Raw genomic sequence first — 19,169 nt, forward strand, 5'->3', positions numbered from 1 at the left:
GCCCTTACAAATAAAAGCAGACTTAGGTCACATTACAGAATGTGCGTGCATGCAGACAGGTGAGTGTGCAGGTCTGTGCTTCTTATTTTCTCTGTAATCGTAGACTTGCATGCAAACAAATGTCAGCGCTCTAAAACTTTCGTATTTGAACCACCATTCCTTCATCCTAACCCTAAAATGTCAGCCCATTTGAAACTTGACCTTCAAGAGAAAACGCTATTAAGAGTCTGACATTAACAGCTCTGGAGCGCGGAAATAATCATAAATGTGCACCAGAATAGGCGCACACCTGGCAGCACATATACACTTACCTTGTTTTTCCATTTTGTTTATGTTTCTGTGTGGATTTTTTATTTTTTATTTTTTGCACACCTGCTTCAGCAGAACACAGTAATGAATACATTTTACTACTGGGAGGTGCACAGTTACACACACACATGCACGCACACACACACCCCATCCCACCTCCTAAACCGTGATTGTATAGACTGAGTGCCAGTCATGCGATGCTTCACCTGATGTAGCAGCTGTTACTGAGGGGGTAGGCCAATGAAAACTGACAGAAGTCTAACGCACTCACATGCTTGCAGACACATACACACACGGTCACACTCACAAACTTACACACAGCCTTTCACCATTAGATTTCCCCCATACTCCAATCTTAATATATCAAAGTCCAGTTTTTAATGTTTATTTAGAAAAAGATTAGTTAGATTACATTTTACTACAAACAAGCTTAGCTGGTCTTCTATTACCGATCTTTGACTAAATGTTTTTTAAATGGGCTTTGTTTCTTGATAGTATTGGCATATGAACTATAATTGCCAAAACATTTCTGATGTAAATTAGTCAAAACAGCATGAATTAAAAACAGATTATGTTGCTCTTACACCTAATGGATGAGAAGAATTAAATGTTGAAATGCCTCCAAAGTGTTTTAAATGCCTCTTAATAGTTTTCTCTCTTCTTCTCCGTTTCTCTCTCCGCATGGCTCAGTTCAACGAAAAGGCAGACGTTGTTGTCTCGTGCTTTAAGACACTGGTCCAGGCCAACTTGAGAAATAAAAAAATCTTCAAAGACAAGGTGATGCAAATGCATGCCAAGGGGACGACAGTCTACAAGTCTGGCTTCCAGTTTGCTTTTGAGCAGCTATTAAATGTGAGACACTGCACATGCGCACACACATGCATTGTAGTAATAGTCTTGGTTTATTTCACAAGCGTTTTTTTGGAACACATCTCCTATTTGATCTGACATGAATCCCCAAACATCTTCTTGCTATAGATAAAACATCTAAATATAGTTTAGACCGATGACGGATCATTTTCTCGGTGGATATTCCACTAGTTGACTTTATCACCATTACATACTGGTACTCTGTACTTTTACACTGTACGCATTTGGCAGACGCTCTTATCCAGAACGACTTTTCAGTCTTGTTACAGAGGTAGGTGGTCCCCCACAGGAAAGGCAGCGTTGTTACCCAGTACACTATATCATCCAGGAGTAGATGTGTAGTACATAAGTAGATGATTTCAATGTAATGGTTGTAAAAGAAATTATTGGGAAACATTGCAGAATTACTTTCATTACTAATTTCATTTTTGAGCAGTGTTGTCCTTTGACAGTACAGGGTGGTGTGTATAACCACTGCAGTGTCTTTAGTCATTTGTGCATGTCTACACATCTATGTGTATAAGTGTGTGTGTGCGTGCATGCGTGCGTTCGTGCGTGTGTGTGTTTTGGGAGGCCGGAGGTCTAACAGATCCTGATGGTATGATTGATGAGAGAGGCTGGGAGGAGCTGGCCCACAGACACACAGATGAATTCGCATTCGCGCTGTGCTAGACAGAGACTGGGAGCCAAGCTTTCATCCTCTATTTCTGTTTGCCTTACCACCCGTCCAGCTCACCAGCCATTCTAATCACTGGCAGAGCTACAACCACGAAGGCATTTTAATCACTGCCCGCTGCGGCGGACGGTCCTGATTGGCGGAGAGGGGAGGAGCCGAAATGCATGATTGCAGCAGTATTATTTATCTTTATTAGAATCTTGTCAGACTGATGTGGCTTTGGGCGAATGTCAATGACAGCTGTGATTGGAGGGGAGAAAGAGAGAGAGAGAAAGAGAGAGAGAGAGAGAGAGGGAGGGAGGGAGGGAGACAAAACTTCTGAGTAGCTCTTCAGAGACAGGACATCAGGCAGCAGTTGGGCACAAAAGCAGATATGTGATTAGAAAAACAGTTGCAATGACATGGACTCTCTCCCTCTTTTCCTCTGAAGAAGAAAGACCTACATACTGCCATTAAACAGTAAAGGCAAAGTGGAACGCGAACGCACTCAGACGTGGAGCCGAGGTCATGTGACTGGAGTCTTCATCATTTCTTCCATTCACGATTTTCTCTTTTTTTTTCGCTTGGACCCTTTTCTCCTACAGGACACTACTAGTGCTCCAAGGGCAAACTGCAATAAGATGATAATGATGTTCACAGATGGAGGAGAGGACCGAGCCGAAGAGGTCTTTGAGAAGTACAACTGGCCCAATAAAACCGTGAGCACAGCACTGCCAATCAAGAAATCCATTTAAGATTAACGCATAAGTGGTCAATCTAATACCTAAAGAGATTCCAACACACGTAACTCTGCTAAAGAAAGGCTTGGAAGAAAAACACGCAGGGCGCTTAGGAGCCAGGACCCACTGAGTTATTACAACCTTTGGGTTATTTAATGTGGAACGCAGTACTTAAGATGTGCAGGTACCACCCTGCCCTGTCCCGCGCTGGCACGCAGCCTAACCGTCCCTTTGCGTCCCTCCTGCTCTCACAGGTCCGAGTTTTCACCTTCTCTGTGGGCCAGCACAATTACGATGTCGCACCGCTGCAGTGGATCGCCTGTGCTAACAAAGGTTGGCATTCCAACAAGTGTTTCAAGGGTAGCTGAAATTGAGCCAAACTAAACCAAAGCAGCAGTACTTTTTCCACCTATGACATCTCTGGAACAAATGCACTATGGCATGGGTTATTAAGTTCACTTACACATTTAATGCGTTACATTCCTTATATTTAATCCCCCTGGAGTACTGCTATGATTTAACTATGCACCCCTAAAGTCTTGCTTAATTAAAATATGCCATTTTGCTCAGTTGAAACAAGCTTAGGGTATAATATATCTACAATATTATTACAACCACAGACATCATATAACCCCAACGCATGCTGTTCGTTCCAACCCACCAGCACAGAATTTTTTCTTCTTCGTTCTTTCCTTCTCTCTCCCTTTCTCTGTCTCTCGTCCTCTCTCTCTCTCTGTCTCTCTCTCTTTTGGCACTCTCATAATGATTGTTACTGTCCAAACTCTGATTATTGTGAAAAGCGCCAAAGTGCTTCAGAGGTAACCCCCCCCCCCCCCCCCCCCCCCCCAAAGTTAGCCGAGGAGGAGCTGGATTTTGGGCGTTAACCCTGACTTTCCTCCATCTCCAGCCAGAACAGCTCCAGCTTTAGCCCTTTGAGTGGCAGTGTTCTCCACTCTAATGGCATGCTTTGAGTGGAGAGGGAAGCAGGCAGGCATGCTGCAGGGTTTTCTCCACCTCTCTCTATGGGGTTCAACTCTGCTTTTTCCATTTTACATGCTGGTATCACAAGCCAACAGAGGAACACCCTCGACACCCTCGCAAAGTCAAAAGGGCTTCGCTCTTTTCCTTTGGCACAGAAGACGCACAAGATGCCATACCCTGTGGAAAAACCTACACTCACAGACAGCTGCCCAAAAACATTGATTGATCCCAAACCTTCACTCTCTCTCTCTCTCTCTCTCTCTCTCTCTCACACACCCACACATACGCACAAACACATGCATACTCATTCTCTCTCTCCCTCTCTCACATATCTCTCACATGCATAAATAGTCTTTGACAAGTAGAGAGAACTATTGACAGGGATTCTCTATATCCATCTGCTTTCTAAAGCACACAGAGAACAGTGTGTTCATTGCTCTCTAAACACAAGTGAGGAGGATTAGACCACAGGCAATAAGGAGATGCACGTGTGGTTGACACAGTTCGGGCTGTGTTATCACAGTGCCGTCTGGCCCTCAGCGAGACCGCTTCTCACAGGCTGCCACCAACTGTGCCTCACGTGGCTATGCCTGAAGGTGAGCTGCCTATGACTCACATCGACGCATTCTGATTCAGCTGAACATGAGCCACCTCTGACTCGTGTCGACGCATTCTGATTTAGCCAGATTTGTTCCCTGTCTCTGAGCTAGCTCTGGGTGCTTTGTCTGAAAGTATCTCCAGCTCCCTTGAACATGACTCACTCTGCCTTGGCCTGTTTTTGTCTGGAGGATCCTTCCTACCCAGTGAAGCCGTCCCTCTCTGGCTTTCTTGTGTCTACATTAACAGCGCTAACGCCATTTGGCTTCCATGTCCCACTGCACTTTCAATCAAAATGATTACAGTTCATACAACAAAGAAAAAAAATTAAAGACCACTTCCTCTTTGTTTATGTAACACTTATACCGTTAAATTCCACTAATAATTTTGTGACATGGCCAAAGTCATGACAGTGATGTGGCAGTTATGGACATGTTCCTTAGACCTAGACTGAGATGCTATGCATAACCGCAAAACTGTATATGTAGGTCATAGTAAGAATCAGAACCTCATAGTAGAAAATGTCAGACACTTTTTGGCTTTTAACATTCTGTGGAAAGTGCCTCCATTTTGCAGCTCATTGTATAAACACTCTTCTTTTTAATAACTTAGTGAAGTGGGCTTATTGTCCCTGCCAGTGCCTCTACTCTCTGCCTACAGTTAGGCTTCAGCATGGTCAGTGGTGTGCACTTACACACACACACACACACTCACACATGTGTACAGACTGCTAAACAGTGCCAGTGTTGAGGATGTTAGAGTAACCTTCCACCAGTCACAATATGGTCTGGAAGACACAGAGATAAAGCCGATGAAGTTGTGCATATGCTGTCCCTTACATGCTCTCACTCTCTTGCACAACCTCAAATCCAATACTCAGAGATATCTAGACTGTTTTGCATAATGTTGGGGTTTTTATCGCTTCTCATTGGCTTTACCCAACAGGATACTACTTTGAGATCCCATCCATTGGAGCAATCAGAATCAACACACAGGTGAGTCATTACTTGTGTGTGTGTGTGTGTGTGTGTGTGTGTGTGTGTGTGTGTGTGTGTGTGTGTGTGTACCCTTATACACATCTGTTTATTACTTTCTCAGTGAAACTCACAGAAGCCAAAGTCCATTGTCCCAGTTTTTATGTGCTTTTAAGATATTTCTGGTGATTCTATATCAGTGTACAAATACCCCATATCAGGTATGTTTACTATGGATAGATGAAAACATTTAGTCAAGGTAAGATCTCAACAAGATCTCTTAATGCTGCTCTCCTTTCCATTGTCTATACATCAGTATAATTCAGGGGGGCATATTGCCCAGTGGGGTAATATTAGCTCATTCCTCTCTAAGCAGCACCCACTCACCCCAGTGCACTTTTACTTTTTTAATGTCCACCCTCCCTGTCTCTTTCTCTCGCTCATTGTCAAACACGGACTATCAAACTGGTGCTTCTCCCCATCATCCTATCTCTCCCCTTCTCACCACATACCCCCCTCCTCCACTGAGCCACCCTCCCCCAGGGCAAAGTGATCAAGATTACGATTATACTGTCAGCTGTTTCATTACACCAAGTGTAATTGCATTCAGAGTCCTGCTGCTCATTCTAATATTCTTCGGCAGGTGCATGCGTGCACTGGCATCGGTAGGGCTATAAGCAGCATGCCACACCTGTGTAACTCACAACTGCTTGTTCCACTGTAAATTTTGTCACCTCTGTGGGCTACAGACATCATAGGCCAAAAGGAAACATGGCGGGGGAAAAAAAGAAAAACAGTCAGCCATAGCCAATGAAACTTTTAACTACCTGGCTTTGAAAAAGTTTACCAGAGTTTTTGAGGGCGGTTAAGAAAAAAGGTTATTAAGAAAAATACACTCCTTTCGAAGGCTAGACAATACTGAAGTTTGTTTTTCATTATCACGATATAGGCTGTTGCAATACTGATTCTACAGAGAGCTGAAATATGCAAATGAGGCCTCCACATACTTACAGACTTTTTTTATTGGGTGCCATGAGCATCCTGACAATTTTGAGAGGTTCCAGATGAGCGCTTCCCAGCATCCACACAATCCAACAAACGTAAATCATTTTGGACAATATAATGCAATCCAATCTTTACCTATATCACATCAATGATTTGCCAGTGTGTTTTAATATATTGCAAGGCACTGGGAATACATAAAATGATTGTAATCACAAAAAAGCAGTTTTGTCCATAACATGCAGCCCACGTCTTCTCATTCCACGTTCTCCTTTTCCTTCGTCTCTCCTTCCTTCTCCATTCCTCCTTCATGTCTCTCTCCACAGTTCCTCTCATCTCTAATGTATTTCCCCAATGTGTTTGTGAGTATATTATTCACGGCAAGCTACTTCATTTTCACTGATAAATGACAGACTGCTGCAGCAGCCTGTGGCCAAGCACTGGTGTAGGCACTGTGTGAGTGCTATATCGATTCCTTTATTTCACAACACATGGCCTTACTCCACCGCAGGCAAAGAAGATAGACTCTGCAGTTCTTTTGCTATTTTGCACATAATTTCCACTGCAGCGCTGTAGCTTCGCAGCCATCTTAAAGGCTGCACTTCTCTGTTAACATTGTAACCACCACAGAGTACCTTTATTACTGTTCCTCACACAGTAACCTACGCACAGAGCATTACCTATTGGCTGAGTGCTCAAATTATGTTGAGCATGTGACAGAGCTTCTTCTATGCTGCTTCTGTAGTTGGGCTTAATTTCTCTATCTATTTATTTATTTTAATATATGTTGCCTACAGCCCATCCAAGCCATGGGAAATTTTCATAGTATGTAATTATCTGTAATAGACACCATTTAATGCTTTAGCATGTATATGAGGTCCCTGTATTTTTTATTATGACATTTAACATTTGTCATTGATGCTCAGTGATGGGAGACCTAAATTTGTTTTGACATTTCAGCTAAAGTCTAATTTTACAGGTCATAGAATATGCCTTCAACTACAGTTGGGCCTACTGATACCATAAACCATCAAACTCTCACAATCTTTAATAATGCAATCTGATCACTTCTTCCTCTGCAGACTTGCGGTGGAAAGTGGTTTTTTGTTTTTTTTCGACATCATGTCTCCCCCCCCCCCCCCCCCCCCCCCGCTGAATGCTGTTTACCTTCTGGCGTGTCTCCCCACCAGGAGGGAGCTTTCCTCCTCTCTCCCGCGTGAAATAGCCTGCCTATCATCGTCTCTGATGAAAGATCTCCCTGCGGCGCGTTAAACGGAGTTTTAGCGAGCTAATAATAGAACAGGTTACGCTTGTCAGCACCTCTGTGTTCCAAGGATGAATAAGAAAATAAAAGACCGTGCGCCTTCACAGCGAGTGGCTTTTATATGTGCGAGATGCTAATGTTACCCGCGCTTGGGGTAGGGTGCCTTTCACAGCTGCTTTAAGATATCGTAGAAGAGCTGTCAAGCGTACAGCCTACATACTCGTCATACTCAGTGTTTTATGTCACACACACACACACACACACACACACACATATATATATATATACATATATAAACTATAACTTCCTAAAGGTGTTTCATTGTTTGTTTATTTTTGAAGTAATTCATCTTCCATATGAATTTTGAAGATATGAAGAAGAAAAAAAAACCCCACATAAAACAGTTGCGATCAGCATCATAATGGATTAGCTTGCACTGCTAGTCATAAATGCTTAAGACAACCCAACAAGGCCTATCTTCCCTCAGACCCCTACACACCCCTCCTTATCTTCCTCCCAGCCTTGTGTTCTGACTGCTGGTATATGGCTCAATGGATGTTTTAGGATGATTCGTTACGGCTGTGGGTGCCTCTATGTTATGTGGCTGGCTTTACTACTCCCAGCACAGGCAGTCTGAGCAGTGTTTTATATAATGGATAAGCCACCAGTCAGTATTGTTTATGGGATTTAAGACCAGAACAGGTGAGGGACCAAGTTTACTGTGTTTAGCTAGTGCTGTTATAGGGGGAATTACTCTTACTAGATTTATGCACTTGTGCTGTCATTTGAAGTAAAAGAGCATTTGAATTAAAGAGGTAACCTATGGATCTCTCTCTCTCTCTGTGTGTGTGTGTGTGTGTGTGTGTGTGTGTGTGTGTGTGTGTGTGTGTGTGTGTGATAGAGAGAGAGAGAGAGAGAGAGAGAGAGAGAGAGAGAGAGAGAGAAATAAAGGTGGGTCATATGAACTTTTCTAATTCATACCTTTTTTTTTTTTTTTTTTACAGGAGTATCTAGATGTTCTGGGCAGACCTATGGCATTAGCAGGCAACCAGGCCAAACAAGTGCAGTGGACCAATGTCTACCAGGATGCTCTGGTGAGGAGGATTACAGATATCTTCATCTTCACAGTGTCACAGTAGTATATTTTGCTCCTAATTCTGAGCAGTCCAATCACCTGCCATTGTTAAAATGCTATGGTCCAGCACCTTGCTTATTCTACCGGTATTCCACAGGTATTCCCCTGCTAATTTTTTGCTTTTATCCTGCAACGTAGAGTAATAACATGATATAGAAAACATATCAGGCAGTGAGTTGGTTGCCACAGAAACAGAATGGCCCAACAAAAACTGCTTATCAGCAGCTTGCAGGGTTGCAAAGTAAATTCATGGGAAATAGGAGAATTAGATATGGGCTGGATTTGAGGTTATTTGCCCTGTTCACCTCCTGCAAGACCCATGTGGGTGCCTTTGTTGGCCTGCATGTAACTGTAGACGTCAATGCCCTTATGGAGTTAGAGTTCTATAAGAGTCTATGCACTGAGAAGGGGCACATGACAATTTACATTTGCCTCCTTGGAATTATAAATCATAGCGCTTGTCTGGTGCTGTTTTTTAACTACCCTACCTATCAATAACACCATAGGCATTTCTGACGGCTTTATTTGTTTGTTTGAACTAAAATACTATCTGTATTCTGACTGTATTCTTATTATAATGGGAGTCAGCATCCTTGCAAACGATAGGGCCACAGTGAGTTGTAATTGTTGGTGCTCTTTTGTTGCCATATCTCAATGCAAATGGAGTGATTTCTGTTTACACCTCTATGATGTGCCTTGTTTTACTGGGTCAGATACTTTATTTTTTGTTCAGAATGATTTTTTTCAGTTTTCAGTTTTTCGTCTTTGTGCATCCCCTATCACTCCGGCCATGCTCCTGTAACAGGTGCTTGCCAAAATGTAGAGCAGCTCCATTTGTGCAAGGTCAATTTCTTTTCATTTTGTTTCAGCATTTTCTTTCTGCTGTGTTTGAAGGGTATTAAAATAGGATGTATATTCTGCATTCTCTGGTTCCTTCTCTTCAGGGCTTGGGTCTGGTCATTACTGGCACAATGCCTGTCTTCAATCTCACCGCTGATAATGACTCCAAGGTAATTCCGAGTACTATCACCAATAGCTCTGAATGAGACAAACTGCACTTTCACCAATTACCATATTTTAAAAACCATTTTATATGTATTCATTTGGCGATAAAAGATATACATTGTCTTGAGTGTCAAACCTGGAATTAAAAGTAAGGTGAGACATGATTTATTTCAAATGGTTTGGTCAAATTAATTATTATAGCTTGTTCTCTGAACTAGCATGAGACCAGTGTGTTTCTCTGTCAAGAATATCAACGAATGACAAATTTATGGATGTGAAATTATTAGAATTGGGTTTTTTTTGTTTTTTGTTTTAATAGCATGACACTGAAGATGAAGGGGCATTGATACATGGCACCTCAGAATCCATTGTTGCATATAGTGATTCTGCCCCCTTGTGGTCAAGTACAGATGTATCTCTTTTTCTCATGTTTTGCAGAACCAGTTAATATTGGGCGTCATGGGTGTCGATATTGCACTTAGTGAAATTCAGCAGCTCACACCACGGTATAAGGTCAGTGGCCCACCAACCCACACATACACACACACATTTACGCTGTACATAAATGGTTCATTTGGTTTTCTGTCCATACAGCTTGGAGCCAATGGTTACACATTCGCCATAGATCCCAATGGTTATGTCCTTCTACATCCCAACTTACAACCTAAGGTAAGGAAGGTGTAGCTCAGGCAGTAAGAAGAGACGTCTGATGCTCTGTTTAATGTTTGTGAATGTTCTCGTTATCTAAATGCCCCAGACCTTGGCTGCTATTTTTTGACTCGGACTTTGATTGGCCGTTTTGGTTCCACCCCTTTTGTGAATGGGCCTTTTGTCTGATTGGTTCCTTCAGATCATCAACTTCAGAGAACCAGTCACACTTGACTTTCTAGATGCAGAGCTGGCAGACAGCAATAAGGAAGAGGTAAATATACATGCAGTGTTGTGCCAACATCCCCACAGTGTTTTAGCATGTGTGAGAGGGCATGGTCATGTGTGCATGATTGTGTCTGTCAGTCAGTCAGTAAAGTCTTAGACAGTTGTAAAGTGAATAAAATAAATGATAACATCCTAACATTTAAACATTCTTTCTTTCTTTGTTTCCGTTCTCTCACCATCTGTTAATCTGTGTATTTCTTTCTCTCTTGTGGTCTCCCTCTGTCTCAGATTCGCCGCCTAATGATTGACGGCAAGGCAGGACAGAGGAAAGTCAAGACATTAGTTAAGGCCATTGACAAGGTATGACACAATAAACAGAGGTGCTCACCTAGAGAATGACACACGTGAACTGTAAAGAGGCCGATGGCGTGCAGTCATTAAAAATAGTTTCCAAGATTTTCAGCATATAATTGTTTATAATATATCAGTTTATAATATATCAGTTTTACCGTTTCATACTATGATCAGTGAAAGCTAGTAATATTTCAGTACATCTACTGCTAACTAGGTTGTTTATGTAGAGCTGTGACATGTTTACTTTTGCTTCTGTAGCGTTACATTGATGAGGTTCTGAGGACATACATATGGACTCCAGTGGAAGGCACAGACTACAGGTGATAGGCCCACCCTCACCTGACCAGCTCCATCGTAATGTGCAGTATCAAAGACGATGTCCCCTGGCCTTTTGCCGTGTCGTTTGGGTTCCACATGGGGAACTTCCAGCATTTTGCGCTGTGTAATAGTGGCCTTCACACGTGCTCTGTTTTCTGTCCCTCAGTCTGGGGTTGGTGCTGCCCACCTACAGTGAACACCACATCAGGGCCAACCTCAGCGACCAGATACTGCAAGTGCAGTGTAAGTACAAGGGCCCACACAGCCCAGAGCACGTCCTCCTCTCTCCTCTAGGGGACTCCTCCCAACGCCCCCCTCCTTTTAGCCCTCTTGCCCCACCAGACTGGACCCCCATCCCCACTCCCATACCAGGGGGGTCCTTGACAGCATCATGGTGACCAGCCTGAGCGTGGACGCTGGAAAATGGAAGGCTACCTACTTTCCTCTCTCTTTCTCTCCATCGACACCGGGGGTGGCAAAAAAAGAATGGATGTATTCTTCTGTGGCCCCCCTCCATCCTTTTCCCCCTTTTTCCTGTCCTCATGCTGTTCTGTATTGAGGGGATTTTTCTTTCCCTGTGTGGAAGAAAGAAAAACCCCTTACCAAAAAAAAGATGACAGAAAGGTGAAAGCTGTGTTTTACTGTGTTTATTGCGTTGACAATAATGGTGACCATGTGCTAGTATTTATTTTCTTTCGTTTTTTTTCTCATCAACAACAAAAAATGCTCTCGCCTTTTCTTCACTATCATGACAATGATTCTGAAGCGCCTTGTTGTCTCCGCTTGTTTGATTTTGCGTTCAGGGCCGGTGAAAAGATGCTTTTCACTTCCCCTTGCTTTCTTTTGCGTGGTTTTCCTCAGTTCTTATGATTTACATTTCGTGGTCTCCTGGGTTCTGGCAGTGCTCACTGTGGCATGTGGTTTGGAATCAGCTTTGGAATCATTCAGTCAATTAAATAAAACTCGAACACAAAGCCCCCCTGATGGGCCTTTGTCCTACGCTGGAGATGGAGTTTTGTTTTTCCTTTTTTTTATGGGTCTTTCTTTCTTTCTTTCTTTTATCTTGTCTTTCTTTTTCTTTATTTTCTTTTTCTTACCTGACCCAATTGCTCCTCCCTTCAGCTCATGAGTTTTTTATATATATATATATATATATATATATATATATATATATATATATATATATATATATATATATATATATTTTCATCAAACTGTTTCATCAGTTGTGACTGTAGCCATGTGATGTGAAATGTTCTCTCTGTGTCTCAGTCTCCCTGGGCCCAGAGGCTTCGCTGAGACTTGTGTTGTTTGCGCTCTCCTTTTGCTGGAGTTTTCTTTCTTTATGCGTTCCATTCTGTTCTGCTCCATGTTCATTTCTGTTCGACTGACCTGATTTTCCTTCTTTTGAGAAAAACAATATTTTTATTCAAACAGTCATTGAATAAAATATTGTCTGTGACCCCCTTCCTCTCCTACCCGATCCCCCCCTGTCTCCTTTCTTGCTCACTCCTTCTCTGACGGATGCGCACAGTAAAAGACACCACGGGCAAGTATACTCCATATTGGTCCACCTCCTCTTCCCTTCCTTCCTTTTCCCTTGTTCCCCTGTCCTAACCTCCCTGCTGACACCCACCTTCACCTGTTCCAGCCTGCTTGCCTCCTCTGTGACCCTGCCGGCCTTGCCTTCAAGACCCTACTCTTCCTCCTACTCCTCTACCTCACTCTCCACTCACCCACCCTCCTGCTGCAGACCACACATGCCTCCTTTTCTCAACTTGACTCTCCTGCTATCGCTCATTCTTACTTTTTCTTCTTGATGTAATTCTCCCTTCCTTTCTTTCTTTCTCTCTCTCTCTCTGTCTCTCTCTCTCTCTCTCTCTCTCTCTCTTTCTCTCTCTCTCCCTAGCTCTCTCTCTCTCTCTCTCTCTCTGTCTTTCTCTCTCTCTCCCTAGCTCTCTCTCTCTCTCTCTCTCTCTGTCTTTCTCTCTCTATCTCACACTCTTCAGTCCTTGAGGCTCGGGTGGCTAAGCCATATTCAGGTCTCTGTCACTTGCATCCTGAAGCAAAAAAAAAAAAAATGTTCTCTCTGTCATTAAAGAAAAAATATTTTTGATCTGCCCCTTGGAGAATTTTTTCCCTGATTTTCTGTCTTCCTCCCATCTCTCTCTGTCCTTCTCTCCTCCCTCTATTCTCTCCCTCTCTCTGAGAGTGTTACACCAGCTTTGTGAATTTATTGTCCCTGTGTACACCTCACCTATCAAAGCAATTTGAATGTGTGAAGCTGCCCTTATTTTAGTGATTCTGGTGTGGTCTTTAGTCACATGTGTTTGTGGTCTTCTACTGTAGCATGGTTTAATACATCTTGTAGATTATAATTAGATATATCAAATTATATTTACATTCAAATTGGAATTGAGAAGTAAACATAGCATGCTTTGGGTTTTCAGTATGGTGTTGGTTACGTCTTTAAAATGTGATACTGTACAGGTGTTTTGTGCAGTTATTATGAGGTTTTGCATACTTGCATATATTGCATATATTTTATATCAGACATTTAAACAAACAGGATTAAAAGATTACTGTTCTGCATTTTAGCAGTCATTGGTAGTGTTTTCATTTAGAACATTTAATTAGACAGGATTTCTTAGCTTACTTAGCCAGTGCATTCTTTCATTTAGGTACCTTTACATTTAATGCATTGTTTGAATAATGACCACAAAAACAGATTTTTCATTTTAGTAGATGACAGTAGGTCCCTAGTCTGTCCCAGGTAGAGGCAGTCCTCGTGTTTTTCCTCTGCTCTTGGTGATGGAGCGTGTGATAGCACCTGATTTGTTTGTCATCCTCCTGTGATCCCTCGTGTTTCCATCAGCTTGATCCCTTTGCCCTGCTCATCACCCCCCAGACTGCCACTACAATGGCTTTGCTACTTCCTCAAATTCTCTGTTGTGGATGTGCAAGGCATTGTGGCTGGAATACTACCTGGGCACTGTGGTGGTTAGAGTGACGTTAAATGCCCTGCCTTTACTCCATTTCTACTTGTGTGCAATTGTACTTCATAGGATATTTCCATTATTAAAACTCATTATTCACACAACATAACACTTAACATCATTTTTTTAGATGCTGAGAAACAAATTGAGCATGTAACTTCTACAAAAAAAGCAAACGTGTGTGGATTCGAGTTGCCCTGTGACTTGCCTTTCACAATGCAGTGCACTTCCTTCAGTTGTGTCTCGTGAAGTCTTTCTTCACCGTGCCAGTCTGAGGGGTGATCACCTCCATCAGGACCCCTGCCTCACCCACCTTCCTGCAAAATAGTTGGCCATTTTGATGCCTGCTTACAAAAGAACAGAAACCTGTCCAGTCCCCACTTTGTGGACACCACGTCCGAGAACTCGTTTCATTCCATTGTGAATGTCGTGTTTGAGCCAGTTCTCTGACACATAAAAAGTGTTTAATTAGCCCTGCTGACAAAAACAATAAAATTAAAATAAAGTGTTTTCTTGCAAAATTGTGGTGCGTTCTTTGGCAGCCAATAGGATTCCATTTTGAGGCACCATATTGGCTAACGCCAGTCTCCCCCATGACTCCTCAGTGTTGCTATGGTAACATTCCCCACCGCGTCCTTGCACACTATGAAGAGCAGCTGCTGTTTTCTCCCTCCCAGAATCCTCCTGTGCTGTGTGCCTACCACTTTCCTCCATTTAATCTTGCCCCCTTTCTGTTTGCAGACTTTGAATCTCTGCTGCCACACACATTTGAATCAGAGGGACGTGTGTTGATAGCTCCAAGGTAGTTCTGCGTGATTGAGCCCACCCTTAACTTTGATCCTTTTTTTTGTTTGATGTTTCCATGTTTGTTTATCCTTAATCTAACTACTTGCTATGTCCTTGAGTACAACAGCCAGTAGTAGTAGTCATCATTCACAGTGTGTTTGTGTGTGTTTGTGCATGCGGTTATTGTGTTACAGGTTTTGTATTTTTACCTTTATATTCTCTATATCACTCTTTCCCAGGCCTGTTTATGTTACTCCATTATTACTCAGCATATATTACTCAGCAGTGAAATGAGATAATACATTTAATACATTATTTTATCTTACAATCTGTCTGCCAGCCCTACAGTCCGATTACTTCTGACTATATTCTGCAGTTTTCTGTTTTTGCATGGCATAGACAAGGTGCTGTTTTCATTTTTTTAAACAGCACTGATCTGAGAGTTGCAGTCAGTCTGCATGTTGTATCTCTTGCTGAGTCTTTGGTGCATGTTTTGATGCTGCCCATTTCTGTGGACGCATTTTGGAGTTTGTTGAAATGGATTTTCTGTGTCACGTGTGGTTGTGCATTTGTGTTAAAAATGTGGTTTAAGCATCAAATTATGTTTCTACATTTGATGACTTGTAAAGCTGTCAGCTTGAACCGTGTGTGTGTGTGTGTGTGTGCGTGCGTGCGTGCGTGCGTGTGTGCGTGCGTTGTGACTGAAAAAAATCTATGTGCTTCTTAGGGAATACTGCAAGGACCTGGAGCTGTCCAGCAACAACACGGAGTTCCTGCTCAACTTCATCGCTCTGATGGAGAAAGTCACACCAGACTCCAAACAATGTGAGACCACCAGAACACTTCCAACATTTAGAATAACTAAACTGCCACACTCTCCCTGATACCACACACTCCCTGATGCCACACTCTCCCTGATACCACACTCTGATGCCACACTCTCCCTGATGCCACACTCTCCCTGATGCCACACTCTCTCTCATGCAGTACTTCAGCTTTGACATATCAGGAGCAATATGGTGGCAACTTCTGTATTCTCTCAGTTACAGAGACTGCTATAGTTCTTCAAGTGGAATTTTAACAATGTGTCTTTGATGCAACACAGGTGACAACTTCCTGCTACACAATCTGATTCTGGACACGGGAATTATCAGACAGCTGGTGGAGAAAGTGTGGAAAACGAAGGACCTCAACACGTTAGTACATTAGCACTTCAGGTCCACTTCAGCTAGAGGCAGTGATGCTATTAGAGATGAATAAACTTGAGAAACCAGACACTTCACATATGTACTTAGTAGTCTGCAGCAAATCATTTGGTCAGTTGCTGGTTCGTTAAGATCAGAATAGAATAATGTTTGTTTGTTTGTGTATGTGTGCTGTCTCCCTGTATTCTAGGTATGGATTTTTGGCCGTTTTTGCAGCTACAGATGGAGGCATCACTCGTATTTTCCCAAATAAGTGAGTCTGGCTGTTTCTCTTCCTCATTTAAGCAAAAGGCAATATGGGCCTTATATGAACAGAGTGATTCTTAAAGTGATTGTGCAAGTCATTTAAGAGAACTTGCCACATTTACCAACTGATATGTTCCAGGCGTATCATATGAATCAAGTACAATTAGTCTGCTGTTCTCTGAAGAAAAAAGAAACTGGCTTTTAGCTAGTGGCTATCTTTTACATTGTTCTCAAAAGAAAAAAGAAATTCCATATTTTGCTAGTGAATGTATTACTTTGAAGAACGTTTTTATGCTTATTTATATTGAGATTATCCTGCTTGATTGTGGCATGTACCTTTGTGCTCTCCTACATGAGTTACAATATAACAACTGTGTCCTTTCACAACCAAAGCCCATAGCAATCAAAACCACATCAGTATCCATCTCTGCTCTCTTCCAAAGGCCTGACCAACTAGGCCATTCACAGACCAATGCTGTGGTCGACCTCAATGCCTGTTGCCTTCAAATACAGTGTCAGACTAACCTTCAATAACTGCATAATTTAAATTGTTTAGCAGTTTCTTGATAGTGACAGAGGACAGCCACTCTTGACACCTGCTGTGACCCATAACATATCCTGCTATCCGTTGCTCTAATGGAGACCCCACCACCACCACCACCACCACCACCAGAACGGGTTGCGTTTCTTATCAAACACTTGTTTCTTATCAAACACTTGTTTCAGTGGTGGTATGGAGCCAGTGGGAGCAGATTTTGTCTTTTATTCATATTCATTCCTTTCCTTTATCTTTACAGCTGACATTAAAATTATGTTTTTCCCCCAACTGATTGCTGAGAGCTGGACATCCTCACCTTTTTTGGAGGTGTCAAATATGCTGATAGTTCAATATAGTCAAATGGGACTTATGAACAATGAGATAATTTAGAGCATGTTTCTGAGGCTACTTGCATGCCCTGCTGCAGGGGAGAATGCAGCGATATCCAATGTATTATCTTATGTCAAGTCAGTGATTTGTTCCCAACAGATTTTTATGCGTGTGTGTGTGTGTGTGTGTGTGTGTGTGTGTGTGTGTGTGTGTGTGTGTGTGTGTGTGTGTGTACACGTGCGTGTAAGGGCTGCTGAGACCTGGGAGGAGGATCCGGAGCCATTTAATGCCACTTACTACCAACGCAGTTTGGACAACAGGGGCTACATATTTAGAGCACCCTATCGTAGCCGTGAGTGTGCGTGTTGACAAGTAGCAAACACATACACAAACTTTTTGCTCTCTCAGGGAAAATTGGCTGTTCTTGTTCTTGTCATCATATTGTGTGTGCTTAATGTTTTTAATGTATTTTATAGTAGTTAAGTATCAGTAACAATCTGTATGCATGTATGTATCTATTTATATATCGATCTATAGCTATCATACAAACTGACATAAAATATTTTTGTGTAGCAAACACTATCCTGCAGGAACAGGAGAATGACACCATCGGTATCCTGGTCAGTACAGCAGTGGAGATTACTGTAGGGTCCAGAACTATTAGACCTGCTGGTAATTTCATGACCTCCATTTTATAATTTCCAAATAACCAGCTACATATTACAATACACCTGGAATTTTAATGTTCGGTCTGGAACTACTTTAAGTGCTCCTTCTGCAAGCATTTAGGTAGTGCGATCATTTCAAGCAAGCATCAGTGCAGTCTGGACTACATTTAAATAATTTTACTTCCCTATAAATATTTCAGTATATTACCTCACTGAATTGAATCCTTCAACAAATTGCAATTGATGATATTTAGTATTATACTTTAAACTACACATATTATTTAAGACATCTGAACACTCAGAGTGGTTTATACATGAAAAGTTTATTTTAATTATTTTCAAACCACAAGTTCTGGAAAAGTGTAAGTCGTATTAGGTTTACTCAGCACTGTGTGATGCATATTTGTTCCATAAAATACCAATAAAACTCTTTATTGTAGGTGTGGATTAGAATGGATTAGCCAACCTCTGTTGTTTTAACATGTTTATCTACCTTCAACCTGATCCTTCACTGTCATATTGATTCAGTTTAGTAAAATTACACACTTAGTCACCCCAGGTTTTTAGATTTTATAAACTGCAGGGTGATAAGTGTTTAATTCTAGCACTGAGGCTTAGTTGGTATCTCTAGAACAGCTTGACAGCTGAATAATGTTTTAATAATGTAAGGATTTAGTTACTTTGTTATGTTTGGTTACTTTATGTTGAATTTCTCTTACCCCCAGTCCCACCCTTACTCTTGTTTGCTTTCTACCTCCTCCCCCAGTGGTGGGTGTAAAGTTGGACCTTGAAGCTTGGACTTCAAAATTTAAGATCCTTGCCAGCAACCAAACTGACAACACTCGACAAGGTTCTCAAATGGTAAAACACACGCACGTAGATGCAAACTCCAAACTCTGTCTTTTTTTTTTTTTTTTTGTATAATATACACTACAGCCAAAAGTATGGAAGCAAGCAGTGAGTCTCCAGACTAGGAAAAAATAGACAAAACATTACTATACATCAGAACAATGATCCAAAACATACTTTAAAAGTTTGTCAGAACTATTTAGACAAATAAGCACAGCAAGGTATACTGAGGAAAATGGTACAGTTCCCTGCAGTCAATAGATGTCTCACCCACCTCTCAAGTTCCTAAGGGTAAAACCTCACCACTTAGTTACACAAGCACATCCTCACCAGTCCAGAAAGACTTCCTGAAGAATTCAAAGGCTTGGAATGCCATGCAACATACCTCATGCAGGTTTCTAAAAGGATGCCTTAAATATATCAAACTAAAAGGAGAGGAGGATATTTTGAAGGTTGCGAGTTTGTTTCTGA

The 19,169-nt window shown here is 41.9% G+C and overlaps 1 protein-coding gene across 8 annotated transcripts in view; it reads left to right on the plus strand.

Annotated features, from left to right (window-relative positions):
* Nucleotides 1–19,169, plus strand: part of cacna2d2a (calcium channel, voltage-dependent, alpha 2/delta subunit 2a) — a 144,656-nt gene that overhangs the window by 116,319 nt on the left and 9,168 nt on the right. For 3 of the 8 annotated variants that reach the window (XM_027000624.2, XM_027000627.2, XM_027000631.2), the window contains 20 exons: nt 1,000–1,161; nt 2,440–2,553; nt 2,829–2,907; nt 5,098–5,147; nt 8,397–8,486; nt 9,472–9,537; nt 9,971–10,045; nt 10,127–10,201; nt 10,383–10,454; nt 10,697–10,768; nt 11,021–11,082; nt 11,247–11,323; nt 12,615–12,629; nt 14,818–14,878; nt 15,590–15,687; nt 15,968–16,058; nt 16,258–16,320; nt 17,430–17,539; nt 17,755–17,853; nt 18,616–18,710. In XM_027000624.2, coding sequence (XP_026856425.1) covers nt 1,000–1,161; nt 2,440–2,553; nt 2,829–2,907; nt 5,098–5,147; nt 8,397–8,486; nt 9,472–9,537; nt 9,971–10,045; nt 10,127–10,201; nt 10,383–10,454; nt 10,697–10,768; nt 11,021–11,082; nt 11,247–11,323; nt 12,615–12,629; nt 14,818–14,878; nt 15,590–15,687; nt 15,968–16,058; nt 16,258–16,320; nt 17,430–17,539; nt 17,755–17,853; nt 18,616–18,710 — 1,626 coding nt within the window. The remainder of the gene's footprint in view (nt 1–999; nt 1,162–2,439; nt 2,554–2,828; nt 2,908–5,097; nt 5,148–8,396; nt 8,487–9,471; nt 9,538–9,970; nt 10,046–10,126; nt 10,202–10,382; nt 10,455–10,696; nt 10,769–11,020; nt 11,083–11,246; nt 11,324–12,614; nt 12,630–14,817; nt 14,879–15,589; nt 15,688–15,967; nt 16,059–16,257; nt 16,321–17,429; nt 17,540–17,754; nt 17,854–18,615; nt 18,711–19,169) is intronic. The other 5 variants (XM_027000625.2, XM_027000628.2, XM_027000626.2 and 2 more) reach the window with 3 other exon arrangements.

This window comes from Electrophorus electricus, chromosome 3, assembly GCF_013358815.1.
Source record: "Electrophorus electricus isolate fEleEle1 chromosome 3, fEleEle1.pri, whole genome shotgun sequence".
NCBI classification, from domain to species: Eukaryota; Metazoa; Chordata; class Actinopteri; order Gymnotiformes; family Gymnotidae; genus Electrophorus; species Electrophorus electricus.